General features: G+C 41.0%; 2 protein-coding genes across 5 annotated transcripts in view; one reads left to right on the top strand and one right to left on the bottom strand.

Moving 5' to 3' along the window:
- Nucleotides 1-2716: 2716 nt before the first annotated feature.
- si:dkey-33i11.1 (B-cell receptor CD22) lies at nt 2717-21729 on the bottom strand. 4 transcript variants are annotated; one of them, XM_060900430.1, is made up of 13 exons: nt 21535-21729; nt 18806-18969; nt 18629-18684; nt 18125-18481; nt 12521-12778; nt 10399-10668; nt 9179-9448; nt 8339-8608; nt 7564-7645; nt 7175-7223; nt 6987-7076; nt 5952-6094; nt 2717-3376 (listed from the first exon to the last, which is right to left on the bottom strand). In XM_060900430.1, exons 3-13 carry the CDS (start codon nt 18675-18677, stop codon nt 3274-3276), a joined length of 1941 nt encoding a protein of 646 aa, XP_060756413.1. In that variant the 5' UTR covers nt 18678-18684; nt 18806-18969; nt 21535-21729; the 3' UTR covers nt 2717-3273. The 4 variants fall into 4 exon arrangements, with proteins under 4 accessions (XP_060756413.1, XP_060756415.1, XP_060756416.1 ...); XM_060900432.1 differs by having other exon boundaries at nt 5952-6040; XM_060900433.1 differs by having other exon boundaries at nt 10543-10668.
- Nucleotides 20703-26268, top strand: part of dnase2 (deoxyribonuclease II, lysosomal) — a 21184-nt gene continuing 15618 nt past the window's right edge. The window contains exons 1-3 of the mRNA XM_060900434.1: nt 20703-20926; nt 23003-23098; nt 23946-24105. Coding sequence (XP_060756417.1) covers nt 23004-23098; nt 23946-24105 — 255 coding nt within the window. The 5' untranslated portion in view covers nt 20703-20926; nt 23003. The remainder of the gene's footprint in view (nt 20927-23002; nt 23099-23945; nt 24106-26268) is intronic.

Genomic DNA, 26268 nt, shown 5'->3' with positions numbered 1-26268 from the left:
GCTGAGGTGCCCTTGAGCAAGGTACTGAACCCCTGACTGCTCCACGGGCGCTCTGGTGTGGCTGCCCACTGCTCTGGGTGTGTGTGCGTGTTCACTGCTTCAGATGGGTTAAATGTAGAGGATGAATTTCACTGTGCTTGAAGTGTGCATGTGACAAATAAAGGTTTCTCTTTCTGTCTACGCTCTGATGCTGCCCCCCCCCCCCCCCCCACACACACACACACACACTCCCCTCATTTTGCATTTTTGCACATATTGAAGTTTCTACTGTTCACCTGAACACTTTTTAATCACGGTTGCACAATTTTTATTTATTTATTTATTTATTTCTATTCTATTTTTATATTTATTTTTAATTTTAATTCTTCTATTTATATACACTGCTGGCCCTGAGGCACAAATTTTGTTTACATATGAAACATGCAAATGACAATAAAGAACCTTGACCTAATAAAATGAGATAAATAGAATTTTGATGATAAAAAATTGGCCTTCAGTTCTCCTTTAAAGAAACATTTATTGTCTGCTCACTTTACAAACGATTACGCATTAGAACAAGAGCAAGTGGTGATTCACGGCTGCTGTTATGGAAAATTAATTAACACCTTCTGGCCAATCAGAATCTAGAATTCAACTAGCATGTACGGATCGTGATGTTTTGGACAACATATGGTAGTTTTATTGAAAGGTGGAATCAATTACAGTGAAACATTTGTTAGTCATTAATACATCAAGCAATGACGTCAAAATCAGCTCAGTTTGCTCATCACTTTCACAATAATCATAAGTCATCGTTGTGGATTCTGATCAATTCAGAACAGATTTCGGTAAGATTCATGATATTAAAGCTAGACTGCCTTTCAGATTTTTCAAGTGTAGGTCATAAAATTTTTTTCCCGACACCCAATTATTTTTGTTTAGTTGAACGAAAGCTACTCAATTCGAATCACAGACTTCCAATTTTATTAGTTTTTTTTAAATAGAACAATTAATGACTTTAGAGCCACATAGCTCTAAATTCTCCGCTATTTTTTCCTGCTTCACCATGACCCAATTCAAGATACTGTCATGCATCCCGTGGTGGGCTTTCCCCGTTCATGCAAGGCATTGTGGGATACAAATTTAAAACAGGAGAGAAAAATGGAGGACGTGAGCGTGTGAATGAAACATGAAAGAGCGACGACAGTAACGGAAAGCGAGAAGAAAAGGCGTTATGTTATATACGAAGGAAAGGAAACGCAGGATCAAACTCATAAATATGGGCGCTCAGCGAGCACCTCGGTGTGATCAGCTGTTCGTTTAGCGACAGAATGATGGAACTGTCAGTGCATGCTCAAAGGGAAACCTGTAGATGGCAGTAATGCAACACTGTGGATGCCAGCTGCTGTAAAACCCAAAAGAAGAAGAAGAAGGTAAACCTGCACATAGACATATAAACATAGACGCCGCATTGAGCTGGTGGCCCCGTTGCTGGGATACGTCAGAGTGTCCACCATATTGGATGTGGCAAATCTTCCCCGTAAGCCAATGCAAGTAAATGGACTGAACTTCATAAAGCCCCTTTCTACAATAATATTTAACTCGATGCCTTTTATTCACCCATTAAGACACACACGTATATACTTGGGAAACAAACAGGCATCAAAACAACACATATAACTTTTAATGTGATGGTTATAAATAGTGTGCGAAATACCCGTCAATATTCCGTGGGAGGTGTGACCTAAATTTCCTCAACATGCAGCAGGCCTATACCGGAATCAAGCTATCGGAAACTTTTTTTTTTTTTATTCCGCTGCTACTATCGTAGGCTACTAACGATATCTACACATCAAGGCATGTTTTGGAGCTCAGCGGGGATCGTGTAGAATAATGTGCTGTGCTTACGCTGCTGAAGCCGTGCCGTGCCGTCTCCGCATCACTTTCATTAAATGCCGTGCAGATAGGCTATAAAATGTCTCCAAAAACAATTTTTGCAATATACAGTATGGAAAAAAATTCAATTAAACCATATTACAATATTAATATAATTATTTTTGGGAAACCTACATAGTATGTGAAAAGTTAGCTAAGCAACTAACAACAATCAGCATAGTTACGAAGGAAATACTTCGTTGTTTGGAGACAGGTTTCACCGAGCGGCTATTATGCGCGAGACTTCATATTAGCCACAAAATCAGAAAAATCTGTTCGTAAAATTACGTTATAATGACCAAATACAATGAAAAGTATTTTTCCAGTCTCACCTGTGAAAGGTAATCCCATGTGATCTCGTTTGGACGGTAAACCTGTTGGTGCAGTTAAACGCAGCACATGAATGAGGCATCTTAATTCTCGGCTACTGTCTAGACGCTATACCAGAGACGGTTGAAGAATCTCCACTTTGCCACATCCAATATGGCGGTGAGGATGACGTATGATTCTACGCAGAAGGCGGCGTCTATGTTTATACCTGTATGTCTATGAACCTGTGCATGCGCACACGAACTTCCTCTGTCTGCTTGACTGCGCCAAGCAAGCGATTTCATGCACATTATTTGCTTTAATCCCCTCAAATTAAATAACTTCCCAGCCACAGAATGGCCTGATATTTTGTGAGATATTACAGAAATAAACAGATATCACAATCACCACATTTCAGACGGAACTACATTTCACCGATTTTATGAAATCGAAAGGCCGTCTAGGTTTAATCAATATCTTCCAACCAATCAGAATCTAGAATTCAGTGAGCATGTACATTCATTGGATCGTGATGCTTTGGACAACATACAGTAGTTTTATTGAAATGTGGAATATCAGTGGAATCAATGTTAGTCATTAATACAGCAAGCTTTATAAAGATGGTGATCAATAATGATGTTAAAATCAGGTCAGTTTTCTCATTGCTTTCACAATAATCATCAGTCATCATGGATCCTGATAAATTCAGAACAGATTTCAGTAAAATTCATGATATTACAGTAAGTGCAACATTCGCTGAATCATTAATCTTGAGTCTGAATCTGGTGCCTTCAAAAACATTCTGGCAGTAAAACAGATGGAGTATAACCTCTGTAGAATGACAGATGATGTTTATTTGTGTAAGATTTTGCCCGAGTAAAACCAAACATGGCTCACATGGGTGAGTTCCATTAGCATGGCAGGATGCACAGTATATTTACAGTTTGGATTTAATTATCTTGTGATAATTATGTAGACGAGGTCAGTTTGAACACTGAAACAGTAGTTAGTCATGGTGACTCAACGTGGGGTTTTGTTTACTTTCAGCAGTTACGACTGTTCGGCCAGGACGGAGAAAACAACATCTTGGTTGTCTTTCGGCTCATTCACAGCCCCACCTTTTGGAAGGTTTTTGACTTGCACTTGGTCCCGTCTGGAAAAGACAATCAATCAATCAATCAATCAATCAATCAATCATGTAAGAAATTATTAATCCACAATGGTTCATTCGTGATTAGCTAAATTAGTGCTTTTAGGTTTGAGTGCAGGTCTTACCTGCAGCAGTGTTTACATTAGTTCAGGTTAAAAGTCAAGTCGCTTTATTTCCAGAGATGGACAAAGTCCCCAACTTCATTACTGAAGTCAAAGTACAGATCCCATTGGTCAAATGTTACTCCGATACAAGTGAAAGTTGTCCAGTCAAATTTTTCATCTCATCTCATTATCTCTAGCCGCTTTATCCTTCTACAGGGTCGCAGGCAAGCTGGAGCCTATCCCAGCTGACTACGGGCGAAAGGCGGGGTACACCCTGGACAAGTCGCCAGGTCATCACAAGGCTGACACACAGACACAGACAACCATTCACACTCACATTCACACCTACGCTCAATTTAGAGTCACCAGTTAACCTAACCTGCATGTCTTTGGACTGTGGGGGAAACCGGAGCACCCGGAGGAAACCCACGCGGACACGGGGAGAACATGCAAACTCCACACAGAAAGGCCCTCACCGGCCCCGGGGCTCGAACCCAGGACCTTCTTGCTGTGAGGCGGCAGCGCTAACCACTACACCACCGTGCCACCCCCAGTCAAATTTTTACTTCAGTTAAACTACTGAAGTACTTGCTTTTAAAAATACTTAAGTATTAAAAGTACATTTTCTGTCAGTGCATCATTGTATTATTGCCACAACGCTTACAAAACCTAATGCCGCTACCAAAGACAGAAATGTGAATTCACAAAATGAACGCATGCTGTGCCATCATGGTGGTTTAACGTTAAGCTAGCTAGTCAGTGAAGCTCCACCTGACATGCTAGCAAAGTCTTTTCAAACTCGAAATCATATTGTGTAGCTAACGCTACTAGAAAATAAAGATTTCTACATTCTTTTTATTTGGCAAGATTATGTTAAAACATATTTCTGAAAGGACTTCAGACAAGTTAACGTTATTCATGTTAGCGTAACTCCGTGTTTACATGCTAACTAACAGTGTCCAAGTTAACTAGCTATGTGTTAACGTTAGCCGTGGACAAGGCTACGGTAACTTGGCAGGAAAATCTATAGAAAGTAATTTGACTAACCAGACTGCATAGCTATTGGAACGTTATCGCTAGCTCTAAAAGCACAGACAACTTCATTACAAGCTTTCTCTTGGAATAAAACGTTTATATCCCTCAATATGCTTCTGCAGGTCGGACGGCGAGTTTTTGTCGGCCTTGATTTGGTTAGTTTTCGGCAAACAAAGCAAACGTTTAAAACGAAATGTATCTTTAATCCTTTCAGAAAACTGAAACATGGGTTCTAGGTAAAGCCATGAGTGCGTGCGTTCTCCAGAAGAACCGCCTCCTTCCATTCTGCCATCAACTGATCGTGTTAAATAACGCTGCTGAGAAATCACTGAACTTGATTTTATCCAGTCTATGGACGTGACGTGACCCTAGTGATTACTGATCGGCTCTCAGTGTCACCTGCGAAAAAACAATCACGTTTTAGAAAAGAAAAGAAAAAACGTCCGCTTTCAAAGCTGCTTCATAGTAACGAGTAACGAGGACCTTGATAGAAATGTAGTGGAGTGAAAAGTACGATATTTGTCTTTCAAATCTAGTGAAGTTAAAGTCAGAAGTTTCCAAAAAAAATACTCAAGTAAAGTACAGATATTCAAAAAGGGTACTTAAGTACAGAACTCAAGTAAATGTACTTCATTACTGTCCACCTCTGTTTATTTCTACAGCACATTTAAAACAGGAGTTGACCCAAAGCGCTTTACAGTCGAGGCAAATGCAATTCAATCCATAAAAGGCATCAATAAAAATGGAAGGAGATAAATAATGAGGCAAGACTGAAGACATCAAACCAAACGGAATCATAACAATCAAACAAAAGATTGTAAAATCTCATCTCATTATCTGTAGCCGCTTTATCCTGTTCTACAGGGTCGCAGGCGAGCTGGAGCCTATCCCAGCTGACTACAGGCGAAAGGCGGGGTACACCCTGGACAAGTCGCCAGGTCATCACAGGGCTGACACATAGACACAGACAACCATTCACACTCACATTCACACCTACGCTCAATTTAGAGCCACCAGTTAACCTAACCTGCATGTCTTTGGACTGTGGGGGAAACCGGAGCACCCGGAGGAAACCCACGCGGACACGGGGAGAACATGCAAACTCCACACAGAAAGGCCCTCGCCGGCCACGGGGCTCAAACCCAGACCTTCTTGCTGTGAGGCGGCAGCGCTAACCACTACACCACCATGCCGCCAGATTGTAAAATCAATCATGAAATCATAAGAGGATATAAAACCAATAAAATCATAAAATTAATGTGCAGTGTGATAAAAAATGATGTGTTGCTAAATAAGAAATAAGATATAAGTTATACACGGTTAAGGAACACTAGAACTAAAATTATGATTAAGCGTGAACTTAACAAAAAAAAAAATCATGGCGCAACATTAGACTGAATGAAAAGCAAGAGAAAAAAGATGGGTCTTTTAATTCTCACCTTGGTGTACGAGAGTAATGCACAGTGATGTATTTGACTTTGCCGTCGTCGCCATCTTTCTCATCCGTCTCAGTTTTCTCCACAGCTTCCTTAAGGGGCACAATGGAAGGATGAATGTTGTCATGAATGTCTTCTGGTTCCTCCTACCACACACATCAGATCTTTCTTTGAGCTTCGACCCTTGGGTTTGTTTTCGTTTGCTTATATGCCAGATAACTTCACCATACTATATAATGGTGTTCATAAGGCTACATTACAGCTACATAACTCCTTTCAGACAGCTGATATATGTAGTTCAGGAAAAATTTGTATGAAGCTGCATTATTGCTGTATTTATTGTCTCACAGAAGTTCATTATGTGAACTTGACAAATTATTAAATTGACTTCTGACAGTGGACATGGTCATGTAAATTTATATTAATCTCATAAATATGTACCCTTATAAACACTGAGATGAAGTAAAGTATTACCCACGGTGCCAAAAAACCCTTGAAACAATTCAGCATCAGCTTTCATTCATCGCTAGTTCCAGAAAGTATGCTAACTGCTTTGATAGCTTGTCCTATAGCTTATCTTTGGCTTTCAAAAAAAAAAAGTAAATTCACCTCAATAATGAGTTATTTAACGCATTACAAAGAAGTTATGCTGTGTATTATATTCAGAGATTAGTGTTCGCTTTCATTCAAGGCTAGTTCTGGTAATTTGCTCGCAGGAACGCAGATACTATGCTTATGTTCTCCTTTCATTCACTGTTAGGCGATAGTGTATAAAATACTTCATCTTTGTGGGTGAGTTTATTTTCAATAATAACCTTTCTCTAAGAATATTAAAAAATGAAAGCTAGGATATCAAGATGAGGCAGGTTAGCATTAGCGTCACGTCACAGCTAGTCTTGTATGACAGCTGCTTGTCTAACTTTCATTCATCAGACCCACATTTGTAGTTGATGGTGCATCTGTTTAAACTTCCCTCGAGGAATGGGGAAAAAGTAGGCGAACAACAACAACAACGACAAAAACAAGGTTCGAACTCACTGGAATGTCTGCCATCTTTGAGCTTTGGGGCTGAAAAGTTGGTTGAGGACATTCATAAAAAAGCGTGTCCACTTCTATGGGGGATCCGAGCTAAATCCAAAATGCAAAATTCGGATTGTGTGACAAACGTTCTTTTAAAAACAGAAAATCAGATCATTTTAAGAGATAAATGTATGCAAAGTAAAGACCTGCTTATCTATTTCCAGTGTTTCACTGTCCACTCTGTGCATATTCTTACTGTAGAAGAAATATATAATAATAATAATAATAATAATAATAATAATAATAATAATAATAATAATACAGAAATGTTCATACAATAAAGTGCATCTCAAAAGTCTTTCCCAAGAAAAAAATTATTTAAAAAAACTGAAAACAGAGAAAAAAAATGTAATTGTAATTTAAAATCACAAAACGATTATAGAAATAAGACATTATAAAAACAGTAATAATAAAATTCACCAAAATACGTAAATAAGACAAAATAGTAATAATGACTTGGGTAAAGCATGGATTTGTAGCTTCAGAATAAATAAGAAAAAAAACTACAACTAAAATGACAATATTTAATAATTACCTGATCATGACGGCGACCGTCAGAGTGATGAGAGCGACAGAAACGCCGACCGCAGATGCCAGAGCAATGACCTTCAGCCGACCTGTCGATCAAACAAATCTTTTTGCTTCAATAAAATTCTGCATTTTCATCCAAATTAATTTAATCGAAGTGCATGAGTTTAAACTCTGTGCGTATCATTGTGACACAAGACATTTAACTGAAACAATTTTTGACGCTTTATTCTTTCACTGAAGTCTTATTTGTCCTTTTTTTGCATCCATGTGTGCTCCAATGGAGTATACACTGGATATCACTAATAAAAGGGGCTTGAACTTGACCCATATGACTGAATTTAGAACCTCTGGGTTCTGCTTTAAGCTAAAGGGAAGCAGACGTGACATCACACACATCTGACTGGAGACGGGGAAGAGAAATGGGGGAGGTCATATGACATCTTGCACCCAGAGTAGATTTAGTGCACAAAGTTGAAGGCTTCATGGGCACGTGTTCAGGTTCAAATAATGTTAACTGTCTTTTTTTTTAGATATTTTCTGGGCTTTTTTCACCTTTATTGGATAGGACAGTGTAGAGACAGGAAATGAGCAGGAGAGAGAGATGGGGAGGGATCGGGAAATGACCTCGGGTCGGAATCGAACCCGGGTCCCCGGATTTATGGTATGGCGCCTTATCCACCTGAGCCACGACACCCCCAAGATGATGGTAACTGTCTGTTAAAAAATATATATATATCTCCAAGATCTAAAACCAGAACAGTGATGTGACGCGCACAAACCTCGCACCCTGACGGTAAGGACTGGGGAGCTGTGCACGCCGATGCGGTTGCGGGCCTTGCAGTAGTACTGGCCGCTGGCACCAGTGCTGACCTCAGCGATGGTGTAGCTCTGGCCTGATCGCGTTTCCCAGGCATCAGCGGCATTGATTCGGTGCCAGGTGTAGTTCTCCACCGCTGGGTTCGCTTGACTGCTGCAGGTCAGGGTCAAGGAGCCGCCTGCCTCGATCACGCTGGACGGAAGCGCCAAAACTGATGTGTTCTTCGGGGCATCTGAAAGACGAAGGACAAGATGAAGAAAGAACCAGAGACAGAGAGAGAGAGAGACGTGAGGGTTGGCAGGAGCGACCGATTGATTGGCTTTTCAAGGACTAATAAAGGCAACAGTGTGGTGATCTTTGTTTCACTCAGAAACCTGATCGGGATTAGATGAGCATGACTTTCCTACATCAAGTCACAGCAACAGTATAGAATACTGTGTGTCTCAATTATTTCTTCACATGATCACGATCTCTGACATAATATCCATGATGTCATTAAAGGCGAAGTTTGCATTTTATCATCAAAATTTCTAACAGTCAAATACTTTCAAGGAAGATGTAAAAACTAGGATTCACAATATTGCTGCGTAAAAAAATCTGGCTTGTTTGTTCACTTCTGGCATCTTTGTATGTTTTTCCAGCCGTGAAATAAGCTCCGCCCCAAACCTGAACAGCTTCTCAGCTCAGGTGTCTTTTTTCCATTTGAGGCAGCATATCATTGCAATTCACCTCCCAGCCAACAGATGCCTCAACATATTACAAACAAATACATTTAAAAAAAACACTGTTTATGTGCACTTACACAGCACGGACAGAGTGACCGGTGGAGACATTCCCATTCCCAAACTGTTCCACACGGTGCAGGAATACTGCCCAGCATGGTGTGAGCGCACGCTAGTGAAGGTGAGATTCTGGGAGGAACCTTTGACCCAGGGTTGACCTCCGATGACCTTGTACCAGGCGTATCTCTTCACTGGTGGGTTCGCGTTGCTGATGCACATCAGGTTGACCACATGGCCCTCCATGATGTCACCTTTGGCGTTGATTAGGGCCTTCGTGTTCTTGGGAGAATCTGAGATGTAACAAGATGGAGCAGGACATCTCTCTCAGACATGCCACAGTGTTTTGGTAACTCAGTCACTCAGCAGATGTTTCCTGAATTTAGTTCTAAATTTGTACATGTGAACCTTAACCTCGTGATTTTGATGTCGAGAACTATGCCAGTGTGACATGATGTTCTGCCAAAAATGCAAATATTACACAAGCACCAATGACCTAATGTTGCCTCTCTGTGGAATCGGAGGTGAGACGAGACAGAAAAACTGCACGCTAATAATTACGAAGTTTCAAATGCCTGAGATGTAAAGATTACCTTGATGTTTTGGTTGGTTTGTTTGTTTGTTTTTTAAAGTGGACTGAAAAACAAGTCGAGAAAGCTAACAAGTTTGAAAAAAAAAAAATTTCTTGCACCCGTAAGGGTTCTTTGGTTTGTCCTTCTACAGCCAAAGTGGCAACCAGGAAGCAACTGGCTCTTATGTTTATTACACACGTTGAAACAATGAGACTAATTTTGAGTAATTTGTTTGTAAAATAACTCTGTACTGAGGGACTCCATGAATTTTTTTAAAATTGTAAAACGTCTGTAAAAACTTTGAGAACCCGTGCTCTCGGTGAAGACTTCAATATTAACCCTTGAATGAACCCCTGCAACAGAGTTATCCTTTCTGAAATCGTTCCAACAAGAACCTCTTTGGGACTCTAGAACCCTTAACCATCCAAAGAACTCTTAAGGACCCAAACAAAACTGTCAAGAAATTCAACTCTGTTTTGAAAAGCGTCTGAACTTAACGAAGGACGTCATAACCATCTTTGAAAAAAGATTTCATGTCAAACTCCACAACACACGGTTTCCCTTTCAGGAGAAAAAAAAACCCTTTAAGTTGATCCTGATTACAACACTAGGACTAGAACTTATCCAGAAAGATCTTGCAGAACCCGTGAAGTGTACCAATACACTCTTACAGGTAACGTTAACTAGAACAGGTCTGGAGCGGTCGGTGCCGATGGCGTTGCGGGCCACACAGGAGTACTCTCCGTAGTCTCGGTAGTCCAAACTCCAGAGCTTGAGCTCGGGTTTGAAGCTGTCGGGAACGCTGCCGCTCTCACCCTCTCGAAACCAGGCGAAGCTCTCCACCGCCGGAGCACCTTCGCTACTGCATGTCAGAGTCACGGAGTCACCTTCTGTCAGGAGACCCTGCGTACTCATCCGCACCGAAGTGTGACGTGGAGCATCTGGAAGAGCAAGAGAGAATATTCTGGAACATTAAAGCAGCAGTTGGTGATTTTTAGAGCCCTCTGCTGCCTGCAAAGTGAACTGTAACTGTAAGTAAACGGGATCTGAACACTCCTGTTCAAACTGTGGGGGCTTTATGTGTTGCCCTTTACAGTTAAAAAAAGACAGCTATGAGTCACTCAAGTATGGGTGGGGCTTATTTCTGGGCCAGAAAACTGTGATTTGAAGGTCTTTCTATTATAATTATGACAAGCCTGTGTAGGGACAGCCACAGTCCCGTCTAGAACTACAAATCCCATCAACTAACTTCCGCGATGACCTACATCATGCCTGGGCGGGATCACCTACGTCACATCCCCCCCTGACTCCATAAGTGACTCGAACATCCTGAATTCTATCTCTTTGGCACTGTGGACTCTGCGTCGTACAGACATAAAGAGACACCCTCTCATCAGAACATCCGAGATCAAGACGTCTGCCTTTCAAGAAAAAGAAGACTCAGCGCACTTTCGTATACCACTGGCCACGGTAAAACTACTTAAGTTGCGCTGTCTCACTTAGTTGAGTTACAACCGGTTTGTTTGTTAATTATAAGTAACGTTACGACTGCCGCCCAAGCAGTTAATTAAAAGTTAGAAGCGACCGGATTCCTTCTGACTTAATCTCTGTGCACATTATTGAGCAGAGACTCTTCCTCACGAATGACGAAGCGTCGAACCAAGAATTCTCTGCTTTTTACAGAAGCCTCCACGAGATCTGTGAAACTCTGCGGAACTTCGGGACATCTCTGCACATCCCGCATAGAGATATCGATTACTGGAAGTAAGGCTGGCATTTGGGCAAATTAGTCTTAGGAATTAGCTTTATGAAGTAGTGTGAATTTAAACTCAGAAACTGTTTAATTGTGCATACTCAATTGTGTGTTCTACATTGTGTTCAATTGTGTTCTACATTGCTCTCTCACTCCATTGTCTCCAAAAGATAGGCTGTTGCATGCTCTTTGCTATCTTCTCTAACATCCTTTAATTTCATTATTACACATATTTTGACCTCATCAAGATTTCAGTGAATTTGGTAATGTTATAGGGAGTGGATTAGCAACCACGGCTGATTCCTTTTGTCTCCAGAGACCACGAGGTGATTCACCTCCCCAACACACACACACACACCTCCCTCTCCCTCTCATATACACACACACACACACACACACACACACACACCTTAGATAAGATTCCAATCCCTCAAACACACCACACACACACACGTACAGTCACACAGTACTACCTCACCATTTATGCTTGTGTGTGTGTGTATATATATATCGCTGCTATTACCCATTTAGTATCATTGTTATAATAATTTCAATTATTCTGTTAAACTGTGTCTGTTTGTTGCTACTATATACTTGAAGTCATACAATCTCAAAGAACTCCAAATTGCCTTCACCCAAGTGTATATGAGTGCTGTTGGCTGTCTATGTAATACGGTAAGTAATACATTATTGCTGCATCAGTAGTGATCATAATAATTTGGAATACACCATAATCTAGCTGTTTGGTAATTTATTATTAAACACCAAAATTAATGGTATTATTAATGAGACTGATTTAATGAGACTGATCACTTAAGACCAGTTGCACCCACACCTGGATAAAAGTGATAATACCAAGATAGATAGAATAATTCATAAAATATTTTATGAAATAAAAATAACTGAATAAAATATTAACTACCAAACAATTATCATATGCAAATGAGAACATGCTAATTATTATTATTAGATTTTGATTTCCTTCACGCAGGCTGAGGTTTAAGTGTAAATAAAAGATGAACGTAAGTTTTTGCACCCACATCCCACAGCCAGGCTGGTGCTGGGAGACTGGACGTTCTGTGGTGGAACTGGTCTGCAGTAGTACATCCCGGCATGCTGACTGTCGAAGTTATAGATGGGCGACAGTTTGTCTGAGTAGCCCAGGTTAACTCCGTTCCTGTAGAGAGCGAAGGTCTTTCCAGCAGCCGCACAGCCTCGAGCTATGCAGCTCAGAAACACCGTCTCACCTGAAGCAAACATGTTGGAGATGCGTGCAGGATGAACCTGAACCTGGAGCTCTGTGAGGAAAAAAACACACCGATATTAACGCACTTACAGTGTATCACTGCTGCACTCTGATTGGTCAGAAGGTGTTGTTTTACACTGACAGTAGTGCAGCTGCAAATCAGCACTTTATCTTAGCATGGGGAGGTTTTCTACAAGGAGACATTTATGGAAGGAGTCTTCAGTGTCAGTGCTTTGACACAGCTGTAACTTTAAACCTTTAAAAGCTTTCCGACGTCTTTTCAATGGGGAAGCCATGGCCTAATGGTTCCAGAAGTGGCTTTGGGACCAAAGGGTTGCCGGTTTGAGTCCCTGGACCAGCAGAAATGGCTGTGCCCTTGAGCAAGGCACCTAACCCCTAACTGCTCCTTGGGCTGCTCTGGGTTTGCTATATGTCACTCTGGATAAGAGCGTCTGCTAAATGCCTGTAATGTAATGTAACGTCTTCGGGACAGAGGACTTTACGCTTCTTTGCAGTTTCTTGGGAACACAATGAGCTGCATTTTGGTTGGTTTTATTTTTCTTATTAACTTGAAGACAGAGAAAACAGAGGCTGGAAAGAGAGGTGAGTGTTTTAGCTGATATAACGTAAATGAGAACAGGAACCAACATCTCCAGATGTTCCGTAACCTGAACTGTAACGATAAACTGGTAAAAAATATCACGTGTCATTCTGTAATAAATAATCAAATGTAATAGTTGGCAAATCGCTGTAGTATAAGAGGAATAAAAGGTATGGGGATGGACCTTCACTGATTGTTATCTCATCCGGCCAAGAGGTGATGAGTTTATGCCATCATGTGTTGTCCATTGTGTGTCGTCCACATTTCACAAAAATCACTTCTTCTCTCTCAGTTTTTCACTGATTTTTATTCTTATTGGCAGGAAGGTAGGTCTGCCTGGGGTGCATATAGCTTCTACCCAGATTTGCACAATTGCAATTAATAATTGTACGGAAGATGAATAATAATAATAAGAAACGCGCAGAAGAACAAGAGTTTGATGTGCTTTGCACAGCAACCTATTGACTCCCCTAGGGGAGGCAATAGGTTGCAGTGCAGCAGCACTGCATCACTAATGAAGATATGGAGTAATTAATCAATCCCTAACGAGCAGTTTCCACACAAATCACTTCTTCTCCTTCAATTCTTCACAGATTTTGATTCTTTCTGGCAGGAAGGTAGGGGTACCTAGGGTGCATATAACTTCTACCTAGCTTTGCTTAATTCCAATTATTAATGAAGTTATGGTCTAATTAAGCCTTAATAAGCAGTTCACCAAAAATAATTTCTTCTCGGTCAATTCCTCACCATTTTGGATTCTTTCTGGTAAATAGGTCGGTATTCCTAGGATGTATATCGCTTCTATATATAGCTTGTATATAGTGTATATAGCTTGCAACATTTATTGCACAAGGTAGCCCACTTTAGATCATTCCTTCTGGACTAGGCAGGGCCGGAGTGAGCTACGCCGTCATTGATGGTCTGGTTATACTGTAACAGCATGACATGGGACATGGCATGTTTTATTCCGTACAGATTTATGTTCCATTGAGCAACATAAAGAGTTCTCCAGTTCTTCCTTAACGGCTCATTGAAGCCTCCAATAGAGCTCTTTTTCAGTTCCTTATTTTTTATCCATTTACAGTGCCTTGCAAAAGTATTCATCCCCCTTGGTGTTTGTCCTGTTTTGTTACATTACAAGCTGGAATTAAAATGGATTTTTGGAGGGTTAGCACCGTTTAATTTACACAACATGCCGACCACTTTAAAGGTACACATTTTTTTTTTTTATTGTGACACAAACAATAATTAAGATGAAAAAAACAGAAATCTGGAGTTTGCATGTTCTCCCCGTGTCCACGTGGGTTTCCTCCGGGTGCTCTGGTTTCCCCCACAGTCCAAAGACATGCAGGTTAGGTTAACTGGTGACTCTAAATTGACCGTAGGTGTGAATGTGAGTGTGAATGGTTGTCTGTGTCTATGTGTCAGCCCTGTGATGACCTGGCGACTTGTCCAGGGTGTACCCCGCCTTTCGCCCGTAGTCAGCTGGGATAGGCTCCAGCTCGCCTGCGACCCTGTAGAACAGGATAAAGCGGCTAGAGATAATGAGATGAGATGAAAACAGAAATCTGGAGTGTGCATAAGTATTCGCCCCCTCAAAGTCAATTCTTTATAGCGCCACCTTTTGCTACAATTACAGCTGCAAGGCTCTTGGGGTATGTCTCTATTAGCTTAGCACATCTAGCCACTGGGTTTTTTGCTCATTCCTCAAGGCAAAACTGCTCTAACTCCTCCTTCAAGTTAGATGGGTTGTGTTGGTGTACAGCAATCTTCAAGTTATGCAACAGATTCTCAATTGGATTGAGGTCTGGGCTTTGATTAGGCCATTCCAAGATATTTAAATGTTTCCCTTTAAACCACTCCAGTGGAGCTTTAGCAGTATGTTTAGGGTCATTGTCCTGCTGGAGCGTGAACCTTCGTCCCAGTCTCAAACCTCCAGCCGACTCAAACAGGTTTTCCTCCAGAATTGCCCTGTATTTAGTGCCATCCATCTTTCCTTCAGTCTTGACCAGCTTTCCTGTCCCTGCAGATGAAAAACATCCCCACAGCATGATGCTGCCACCACCATGCTTCACCGTAGGAATGGTGTTCTCAGAGTGTTGGGTTTGCACCACACATGGCATTTCCCATGATGGCCAAAAAGATCAATTTTAGTCTCACTGGAGCAGAGAATCTTCTTTCATGTGTTTGGGGAGTCTGCCATATGCTGTTGGGCAAACTCCAAATGTGTTTTCTGAAGCAATTACTTTTTTCTGGCCACTCTTCCATAAAGCCCTGCTCTGTGGCATGTACAGCTTAACGTGGTCCTATGGACAGATACTCCCATCTCCGCTGTGGATCTTTGCAGCTCCTTCAGTGTTATCTTTGGTGTCTTTGTTGCATCTCTGATTAATGCCCTCCTTGCCCGGTCTGTGAGTTTTGGTGGGCGTGGCCTTCTCTTGTCAGGTTTGTAGTGGTGCAATGTTCTTTCCATTTTGCTATAATGGATTTAATGGTGCTCTGTGGGATATTCAAAGTTTGGGATATTTTTTATAACCCAAACCTGATCTATAATTCTCCACAACTTTGTCTCTGACCTGTTTGGAGGCTCCTTGGTTTTCCTGTTGCTTGCTTAGTAGTGTTGCAGAGTCAGGGTCCTTCCAGAACAGGTTAATTTATACAGACATCATGTGACAGATCATGTGACACTTTGATTGCACACAGGTGGATCTTAATCAACTAATTATGTGACTTATGACGTGAATTGGTTGGAGCAGCTCTTATTTAGGGGTTTCATATGAAAGGGGGTGAATACTGTCTTGATACAGTTGAGGTGCAGAGGACTCTGAGGAGAGTCAACACACGGAAGGCCCTGAGCCCCGATAATATTCCTGGTTGGGTGCTCAGGGAATGTGCAGACCAGCTGGCTCATGTTCTAACAGACATTTTCAACACCTCACTGGATCAAGCCAAAGTCCCATCATGTTTCAAGACTGCCACCATCATCCCAATGCCAAAAAAAACTCAGATCACATCACTCAACGACTACCGTCCCATCACACTCACTCCCATTATGATGAAGTGCTTTGAGAGGCTGGTAAAGGAGTACATCACCTCCAGGCTCCCTCCCACATTCGACCCCTTCCAGTTTGCCTACTGGCCAAACCGCTCCACTGAAGACACCATCTCCTCCGCTCTTCACTTGAGCCTTGCACACCTGGAGGAGAAGAACACTCATGTGCAGATGCTGTTCTTGGACTTCAGTTCAGCAGTTAATACTATCATTCCACAGCATCTGGTGAACAAACTGGGTCCTCTGGGCTTCAGCACCCCCCTGTGCAACTGGCTGCTAGACTTCCTCACTGAAAGACCACAGTCAGTGCGGGTCGGACAGAACACCTCCAGTGTCATCACCCTCAGCACAGGCTCCCCTCAGGGCTGTGTCCTGAGCCCTCTGCTGTTCACTCTGATGACACATGACTGTGTCTTCAGGGCTGCCAGCAACCACATTGTAAAGTTTGCGGATGACACAACAGTGGTGAGCCTCATCAGGGACAACAACTACCTGGCCTATAGAGAGGAGGTGAAGCAGCTGGTGGGCTGGTGCAGGGAAAACAACCTGATCCTGAACGTGGACAAAACTAAAGAGATCATTGTTGACTTCAGGAAAAACTAGCCCAGCCATGCTCCACTTCTCCTCAACAACACGGCCATGGAGGTGGTCAATAGCACCAAGTTCCTGGGGGTGCACATCACAGACAACTTCGCCTGGTCTGTGAACACTGCGTCACTGGTCAAGAAGGCACAGCAGCATCTGCACTTCCTGCACAGGATGAGGATATCCCACCTGCCCCCGCCCGTCCTCACTACATTCTACAGAAGCACCATAGAGAGCATTCTAACCAGCTGCATCTCTGTGTGGTGTGGAGGCTGAAGTGCCTCTGACTGGAAGACTGTGAGGAGAGTGGTGAGGACAGCAGAGAAAATCATTGGGACTTCTCTTCCCTCCATTCAGGACGTTGCACCAAGGCGCTGCATGTCTCGAGCCAGTAACATCATCAGTGACCCCTCACACCCTCACTATGGACTGTTCTCCCCTCTGGAAAGAGTTTCCACAGCATTCGGTGCAGGACCACCAGGTTCTGTAACAGCTTTTTCCCCCAGGTCACCAGACTGCTGAACTCCAAACCCAAACTCTAAACTTCTGTTTATAACTTGAACATTTCCTAATTCCACAGGTCACTTTATAATATTTTTACTGCTGCATAATTTAATTTAATACACTTCATATTTAATTCTGTGCTGAGCCAAATTGCAATTAAATTCCGTTCTGTGTACACTTGTTGCATACTGAATGACAATAAAGGTTGTCTAAGTCTAAGTCTACTTATGCACACACCAGATTTCTGTTTTTTCATCTTAATTATTGTTTGTGTCACAATAAAAAAAAAGTTTTCACCTTTAAAGTGGTTAGCATGTTGTGTAAATCAAATGGTGTTAACCCTCCAAAAATCCATTTTAATTCCAGTTTGTAATGCGACAAAACAGGACAAACACCAAGGGGGATGAATACTTTTGCAAGGCACTGTATAGTTCCGTTTAACATTGTTACAGCTTTACCTCAGACTGTTACAAAGTGCTGACACTGGAGACTCCTTCCATCAGTGTAACATGACAGAAAACTTGACCATATAATCAGAGCTGCTGTTATATCAAATGAATCGACACTTCCTGACCAATCAGAATCCTGTGCTGTAATCAGTGGGTTTGTTTTGCTAAACAGGACAATTTTTGAGACTTTAATGGAATGTAAGTTACCCGTTACTGAGAGATTGATGGAGTCCGGTGAGGTCCATCTCCCCTGCTGCTGGTCCGTCTCGAACCTGAAGTGATATTGACCGCCGTCGCTCAGCTTGATGCCGCTGAGCTGCAGGCTGCACCTCTTGTAGCCACCCACATACTTGACCCTGTCCCTGTAGGATGGACTGACCAGGTTGGGGTCGGTGTGGTAGGCGAAATCCCGCTTACCATCAGCCGTGATGTGGAACCACATGACCCGCGTGGCGCTGTACGGTGATGGGTAGTCGTAACGGCACGGCAGGATGACAGTGGTCCCGGCCCAGGTGCAGATGTCCGTCCTTGAGAAGCTCACTGTCCATTTGCTGCACCACAATCCTGAAAATAAACAAGGATGAGTTTCACATTTTATCATTATCAATCCATAAACTAATTGTGGACGCTATAAAAATACCCCGCACCTGCAAGGACACCTGGGTAACTTTACAGTGAGGTAAGCTTACATTATGTCAAAGTGAGAATTACCTGGTAGAGCAACGGAGATGATGGTCAACGCTGTCACAAATGTCCACATCTCAGATCTTAAGAAGAAGGACCAAAAGAAGATCTTAAGATCTTAAGAAGAATATCTGATGAGATATTTCATCCCAGGAATGGAACCTGAGTCAGTCCTTAATTAATCCAACACACACACAGACTCACTCCGAGGGCCATCAGGAGGTGACGACTCGATGGAAGATGGTGATGGATGTTATAAATGTCAGCGAAGAGCCTCTAAGAAAGGAAGTGTGAGTAAGGGAACGGTGACAGGAGGCTGGCCATCCCTCCATCTCTCTCTCTCTCTCTTCAGTGAAACTTGACTCTCCCTGGTGTGCAGAGGGCAGCAGTACCTTCACCTGGACTGATCAATACTTTCTGACTATTTTTTTTTTAAAGCATATGATATTTAGCCTTTACAGAAAAGTCACATGATCATATGATTCATGATTCAATGATCAATTCAGTAATTTGTACGTGATTCTTTTATATTCACATGATTCTCTTGATGATTCGTTTGTTTTTATGTTTACAAAATGACTCCTTTTCTGTTTCACATGAATCATTTACAGGTAAACTCTTTACTGAATTGATCATATGATTCATGATTCACTTGTGAATTGATTCATTGATCAGTTCAGTAATTTGTACGTGATTCTTTGATTTTCTTCATGATTCTTTTATTTTCCATGTTTAGCAAATGACTCCTTTTCTGTTTCATAGGATTCGTTTATGGTAAAATCTTTCAAATGTCAGTTGAAATTTTTACATGTGATTTTTTTTTCTGTGATTCATTTTTTTTCATAAAAGAGACTTTTACTCCCAAATGATTAATTTATTTCTACGTATATTTTTACACAATTTATTGATTTCCACATGTGATCCCCCTTCCCACATAATTTATTTATTTTCACATGTTGCTGTTTTCCACATTCATTCATTTTACCTGTTTATTATTGTGTAATATTTCATTTGATCAAGTTATTATTGTTTATTTTAACAGTTGTCCTTTACTATTGCATTTATTTCATTGTGTCTCGAAGATCTGAATACAATTTATTATTTTTTTCCCCATAAACAATTTCTAAAAAAAAAAATTGAGTGCTTAAAGTGCCATTCCACCATTGGATGTATTCTTTGGCATAAAATACAATATATTTTATGACAACATGACTAGACAGAGAAATCTTTTAGCTTCAAAATGATATATCAAACATAATTTTTTGACAACGACAAGTATATTAATTTTGCGACCAAAGTCACCTACCCTTTTAATTTCCGCACGGTAGTGAAACGTGATGTCATCGGCAGGTTCCACTTCTTGTGTACCACGTGTCGGTCTATTTTTAGACCAGGAAACCCCCAAAGTGAGAGAGTCATTTCTCCTCGTATATGGGGGCCAAAAAAATTGCAAAAAATTTTGAGTTAATCTTTCAGTTAGCTAGATTTATTGGTATTAGCTAGATTTATTGGTATTATTTTTATCGCGTTCTATCCGCCATTGCTGATAATATGTGCCACGTCACACGTCACGTGGTACACAAGAAGGGGAACCTGCCGATGACATCACGCGCGGAAATTAAAAGGGTAGGTGACTTTGGTCGCAAAATTAATATACTTGTCGTTGTCAAAAAATTATGTTTGATATATCATTTTGAAGCTAAAAGATTTCTCTATCTAGTGATACCATTTATATATGTTGTCAAAATATATTGTATTTTATGCCAAAGAATACATCCAATGGTGGAATGGCACTTTAAAAACTTCCTCTTGATTTATCATTCGTCATTTATAATGTAATACCGCTCCAGAACAGCAGGTGGCGATGATAGCAACAGCGCCACACCTTCTCTAACACCATAGATATGTAAACTCATTCTGGCAGGGCGACGGAGCCGCCATGTTGGAGAGGGCAACTTGTTGACTGTGCATGATAATAAACTTTGATGTCTGATGAATTTACATAATTTGAGTATTATTTTAAAAAATCAAAACGCTTTCGAGTTAATCATTTTATTATTAGCGTAGATCCACGTCTTTTATTATAGTTACACAGCCTGAGGATATAAGTTTGCCCTTTCCAACATGGCGGGTACTGTAACGTCAAGGTGTTTTGTGTTGTCATGTTTGGATCTGTAACTCGTGATTGTACTGCAACTGCTTCGAAAATGAGGATGTGGAGTTTTATTTCTTCTTTAAAAGACGAGTTTCGAGTCGAATTGAAGATAGAAATGCTAAACTTCTGTTTGGAGTCACAACACGGTCCCCTTGTCTCATCGGAGTGAGGTAGGTTCGCCAAAGCAGCTGCTTTTGTGATGAAAACATTCCTGTTGATTAGAAATATAAGTCAGGTGTATTTCTATAGCGCTTTTAACAACCGACATTGTCGCAAAGCAGCTTTACAGAACTTTAATGACGAGCTAATTTTATCCCTAATCTTTCCCCAGGTTCTTTTAGATTGTTTGTTTGTTTGTTTGTTTGTTTGTTTGTTTATGGAAGCTGAAGCAGAACAGCAGCTTTTACAATTAAACTACTGAACCTGCAGAATGCTGTTCATATTTACACAACGGATTTTATTTGTTTATTTATTGCCAAACTTAATTTTTTTCTTAAGTCAGTACAGTGGTATGCAAAAGTTTGGGCACCCCTGGTCAAAATTGTTGTTACTATGAACAGTTCAGCAAGTTGAAGATGAAATTATCTCCAAAAGGCATAAAGTTAAAGATGACTCATTCCCTTTATATTTTAAGCCAAAACAATTTATTTTCATCTTTTACATTTTCAAAATGACAAAAAAGGAAAAGGTGTGGGCACCCTAGTACCACCCGCTTTGGCAAGTATCGCAGCTTGTAAACACTTTTTTTATAGCCAGCTAATAATCTTTCAGTTCTTACCTGGGGGATTTTCACACATTCGTCCTTGCGAAAGGCTTCCAGTTCTACAAGTTTCTTGGGCTGTCTTGCATGCGCTGCTCTTTTGAGATCTATCCACAGATTTTCAATGATGTTTAGGTCAGGGGACTGTGAGGGCCCGGGCAAAACCTTCAGCTTGGGCCTCTTGAGGGATTCCATTGTAGATTTTGAGGTGTGTTTTGGATCATTGTCTTATTGTAGGACCCGTCCTCTTTTTAACTTCAACTTTTTTACAGATGGTGTGATGTTTGCTGGTATTTATTTGAATCCATGCTTCACTCAACCAGTGAAATGTGCCCTGTGCCACTGGCTGCAACACGACCCCAAAGCACGATCGATCCACACCCATGCTTCAGAGTCGGAGAGGTGTTCTTTTCCTGGAATTCGGCACCCTTTTTTCTCTTTGCACATTGTGGCCAAAAAGTTCTATTTTGATTTCATCAGTCCACAGGACTTGTTTCCAAAATGCATCAGGCTTATTTAGATGTTCATTTGCAAACTTCAGACGCTGAATTTTGTGGCTAGGACGCAGGAACGGTTTTCCTCTGATGACTCTTCCATGAAGGTCATATTTGTTCAGGTGTTGCTGCATAGTAGAACAGTGCACCACCACTCCAGGGTCTGCTAAATCTTTCTGACGGTCTTTTGCAGTCAAACAGCGGTTTTTATTTGGCTTTCTAGCAATCCAACGAGCAGTTCTTTCAGAAAGTTTTCTTCATCTTCCAGACCTCACCTTGATCTCCACTGTTTCTGTTAACTGCCATTTCTTAATAACATTACAGTCTGAGGAAACAGCTACCTGAAAACACTTTGCTATGTTCTTGTAGCCTTCTCCTGCTTTGTGAGCATCAATTATTTTATTATTCAGAATGCGAGGGAGTTGCTTAGAGGAGCCCATGGCTGTTGATTTTAGGGACAAGTTTGAGGAGTCAGAGAATTTATACAGCTTTGAAATCTGCATCATCTGACCTTTCCTAACGAAGAATTTGAACAAGCCACAGCTCAATAAGCTAATTAAGGTCTGGAACTTTGGGAAAAGTTACCTGAGAACTCAAATGTATTGGGGTGCCCAAACTTTCGCATGGTGTTCCTTTTCTTTTTTCACTCTCCAATTGTACAAAACAAAAATAATACACAAATCTTGCAGAAAACGCTGAAAAGAAATGTCATCTTTACCTTTATGCCTTTTGGTGATCAGTTCATCTTCTGCTCACTTAACTATTCACAGTAACAGACATTTTCAGTAAGGGTGCCCAAACTTTTGCATGCCACTGTATCTCCAGTTGAGAAGAGATATAATGGAGATAAAGTCGCTTAAATGTGCGGTAATCTGTGGCGTCTTTGAGCAAACAGAAGTCAGAAATGTCCAGTCCAGAATGTTCCTAAAGCCAAAATTTATTTATATTCTAATCAGTCAAATTAATATTTTTCTTTCATTTTCCCTTCACAGAATGTTTGTGTTTCTCCTGCTATTCGTCCTGCAGCCAGCAGAGGGCGCCAACACAACAATCTCCTGCTTTAACGACCAGGGACACGCAGTTGATTGGTTTGTTCAGTTTATAAACGAACTGCACAATATACCGTGACTTGTTATCGCGATATTGTGTGCGTGCAAACTTTGAGATTTTTTTTAAATTTTTTTATTTTTCAGTTCTTTTGCTTTGTTAGTCATGATGCAGACGAGACCAAACGGCTAAAACATTTCAGGACTCGTCCAAGTGAACCTGAGAAAATTCACAATAATGGGACAAAATGAGACAAATTCAGACTTTTTTTTTTTTTTAATCAGGGCATTACATGCTTTAAACTAAGTGTATAGATATAAATAGTGATAAATAGCTAAATAAATAATACTGAGAGATATTTCTTGATTTCATGACAAGTTCGCACCCTTTTTTAAGTGTAACATAACTAAAAAACCACATTGTCATGCTGTTATGGGAAAATAATCAGCACCGGCTCAAAGTCAATTTATTTTCCGATAACAGAGCACCCTAAAGTGCTTTATTCCTCTTGCACCTCAATGACTCGCCTGTGATTGAATATTATAATGTTTTATTGAATGATGATTATATTTCTGTCCGTTTATAGTTACAGCTATTTGTTGTGGAACGTCCATGAAACAAGGTGTCATTTCCTCACCAGTCTTTCTTTTTTTGAAGTTAATAATAATTTTTTTTTTTTAATTAAAATGTCAGGAAACTTAACGTTCCAGCTTTACCTCACACCGATCCAGAGCGCTGACATTGGAGACTCCTTCCATAAATATTAAATGAACACATTTCTTCTTCATGAAAACACATCACCACATTGGCACCAGCTCTACAAGTCCCTGTGAATGAGCCGTTACCATAGAAATGATAATGTATTTTGTTGTTTCCTCCTGTCTGTAGGTTCTACATTTACAAACTGCCCCACCCTCACCATCAGCCCCTGGAGGAGGGTCTGAAGTACCTGCTGCTGGAGAAGCAGAGTGAGGGCTGGACGGAGGGTGGCAGTCTGGTGGGCGATATCACAGGGGCTTTGGGGCGGAGCCTCGGGCCGCTATACAAGGTACACTAAACTGCACAGCTTGCATTATGCATTACCCCGGTGCACACTTTACGCTGACGCGAGTCATGTGCGGATGTCGAGCTTCACTTCCTTTATTTTGGATCGAGGTTGAACTTTTTTCTTCTTCTTTCTCAGCTCTCAGATTTGCAGCTGCACACATCAGAGAGGGGTGTGGGTGTGTGTGTGTGTACGCAGATGACAGAGTTATACTTCCTCTTCTGATGTAAAAAAGAATTAGAGCAATTTTACTGCTGGGGTGAAACATGTAATAGAAATATCACACCACAATACTCAAAGATGATTCTGCGGTTTACAGTTACAGTTTGTGCACCACGATGTTTCAGTTTGCAAACAAAAAAAGAATTTATTTAAAAAAAGAAACTGTGTGATGATACTTTTTTCATATCTACACAAAATAAACATTAATAAACCAAATAATGCAAATAAATTATAATACAAACAATTATACATTGTTTTGCAACTTTTTAAAGACTTTGTCAAATTTTAACATCAGACGAGCTGCTTCATCAGAATTTATCATACTCATATACACACACACACATATGTGTGGGAAATGAGGCCGGATTGGCGGACACTGACCGGTAATTTTCGCATTTGTCCATCTATATTTCAAAAGCATCGGCCCGAATAGCTGATGATAAATGGTAAAGATATGGGTCTAATCTTCTTCCACATGTTACGCTGGGCGAATACATTGTCATAACGCGGCCTGTGACTCCACGGGCACGACTTTAAAAACTCATCACTAAGCCACCCAAAGTCCTAACCCCGCCCAACTTTACAGGCCCCTCCCTCTCCCTGAGTGGCACACTAAATCAGACAGTAATAATGCACTTGGTGTTCACTGTTGTTTTTATTGCATGTTGAACTCGTGTTTGTGTTGACAGGATCTGATTGATCGTCAGCTGATTAAGAGTTCAGTTTGCATGAAACTTTGCAGTACAGTATTGGGTTCGGTGCCAACTGCCAATCAGTGATTTATTATTAGGGCCTGAGCACTGTTCGGTGCGAGACCCTATTGTTTTTCGAAGGGTGGTGATTCTTCTTGTTATTATTATTCTGCCGTGTTTGGCCTTATTTGAGGCATTTCCCATACACAAAAACTCATGAAATTTGATACACGCATCAGTCATTGTCATCGCTACTCAGCCACAGACGTTTGGCCCCGGGCGTGGCCCAGGGACTTCATAGCGCCCCTTTTTCCATTTCCCATTGAAATGAATGGGTAGAACTTTGGACTGATGACGTCATAAGGCCATTTGGAGTGAAATTACACATGGTCATTTCTAACGTACTCCTCCTCGACGGTTCATCAGATTCATGTCAAACTTGGCAAACATGATGCCAAGATATTGCTGAAGTTGAATCACGAAGGGATTTTTGATATGTTGGAATATGTTGAAATATTATAATATGCCAAGATATTGCTGAATGTTGAACTCGATATCTTATGATTCTGATACTCTTTAGCTGTTATGGCATCTTTATTAACAATCATGATCTTCCACCTTCTCTAGTCGCGGTGGAGAGAACTCTGAACTCTTTTCATCTCTTTACAAACATAACACGCCTGGGCATGTCCTAAACAAAATGTGGTGTCACAACATGAGTTTCAGGCTTGTGACCTGTAACCCACTGTGGTGAAAACAAAACACTACACCTCATTAAACTGCATTACAATCACGTATCACATATTGTAACTTTACAAAAGATTGGATATCGTGAGTCTGATATAACGTATACAATTCTGTGCACACTCATACACACACTCACAGTCATGTGCATATTTATGCATACACACACACACAAGTACGCACTCACATGCACACGCAACATCTATGAGCACACTCTCTCTCTCTCACACACACACACACACACACACACACACCTTCTCTCTCTGTCTCTGACAAACAAACACACACACACACACACTAATAGTGACCTGCCATCATTGTGAATTTTGTTGCAGACATATGAAAACTCTGCATGTACACACACACACACTGTTACAAGTCACACGCCTGGGCATGTCCTAAACAAAATGTGGTGTCACAACATGAGTTTCGGGCTTGTGACTTGTAACTCACTGTGATGAAAACAAAACACTACACCTCATTAAACTGCATTACAATCACATATTGT

The sequence above is a fragment of the Neoarius graeffei genome, chromosome 19 (assembly GCF_027579695.1).
Source record: "Neoarius graeffei isolate fNeoGra1 chromosome 19, fNeoGra1.pri, whole genome shotgun sequence".
NCBI classification, from domain to species: domain Eukaryota; kingdom Metazoa; phylum Chordata; class Actinopteri; order Siluriformes; family Ariidae; genus Neoarius; species Neoarius graeffei.
The sequence above is the reverse complement of the archived record's forward strand: the minus strand, read 5'-3'. Positions and strand labels throughout refer to the sequence as shown.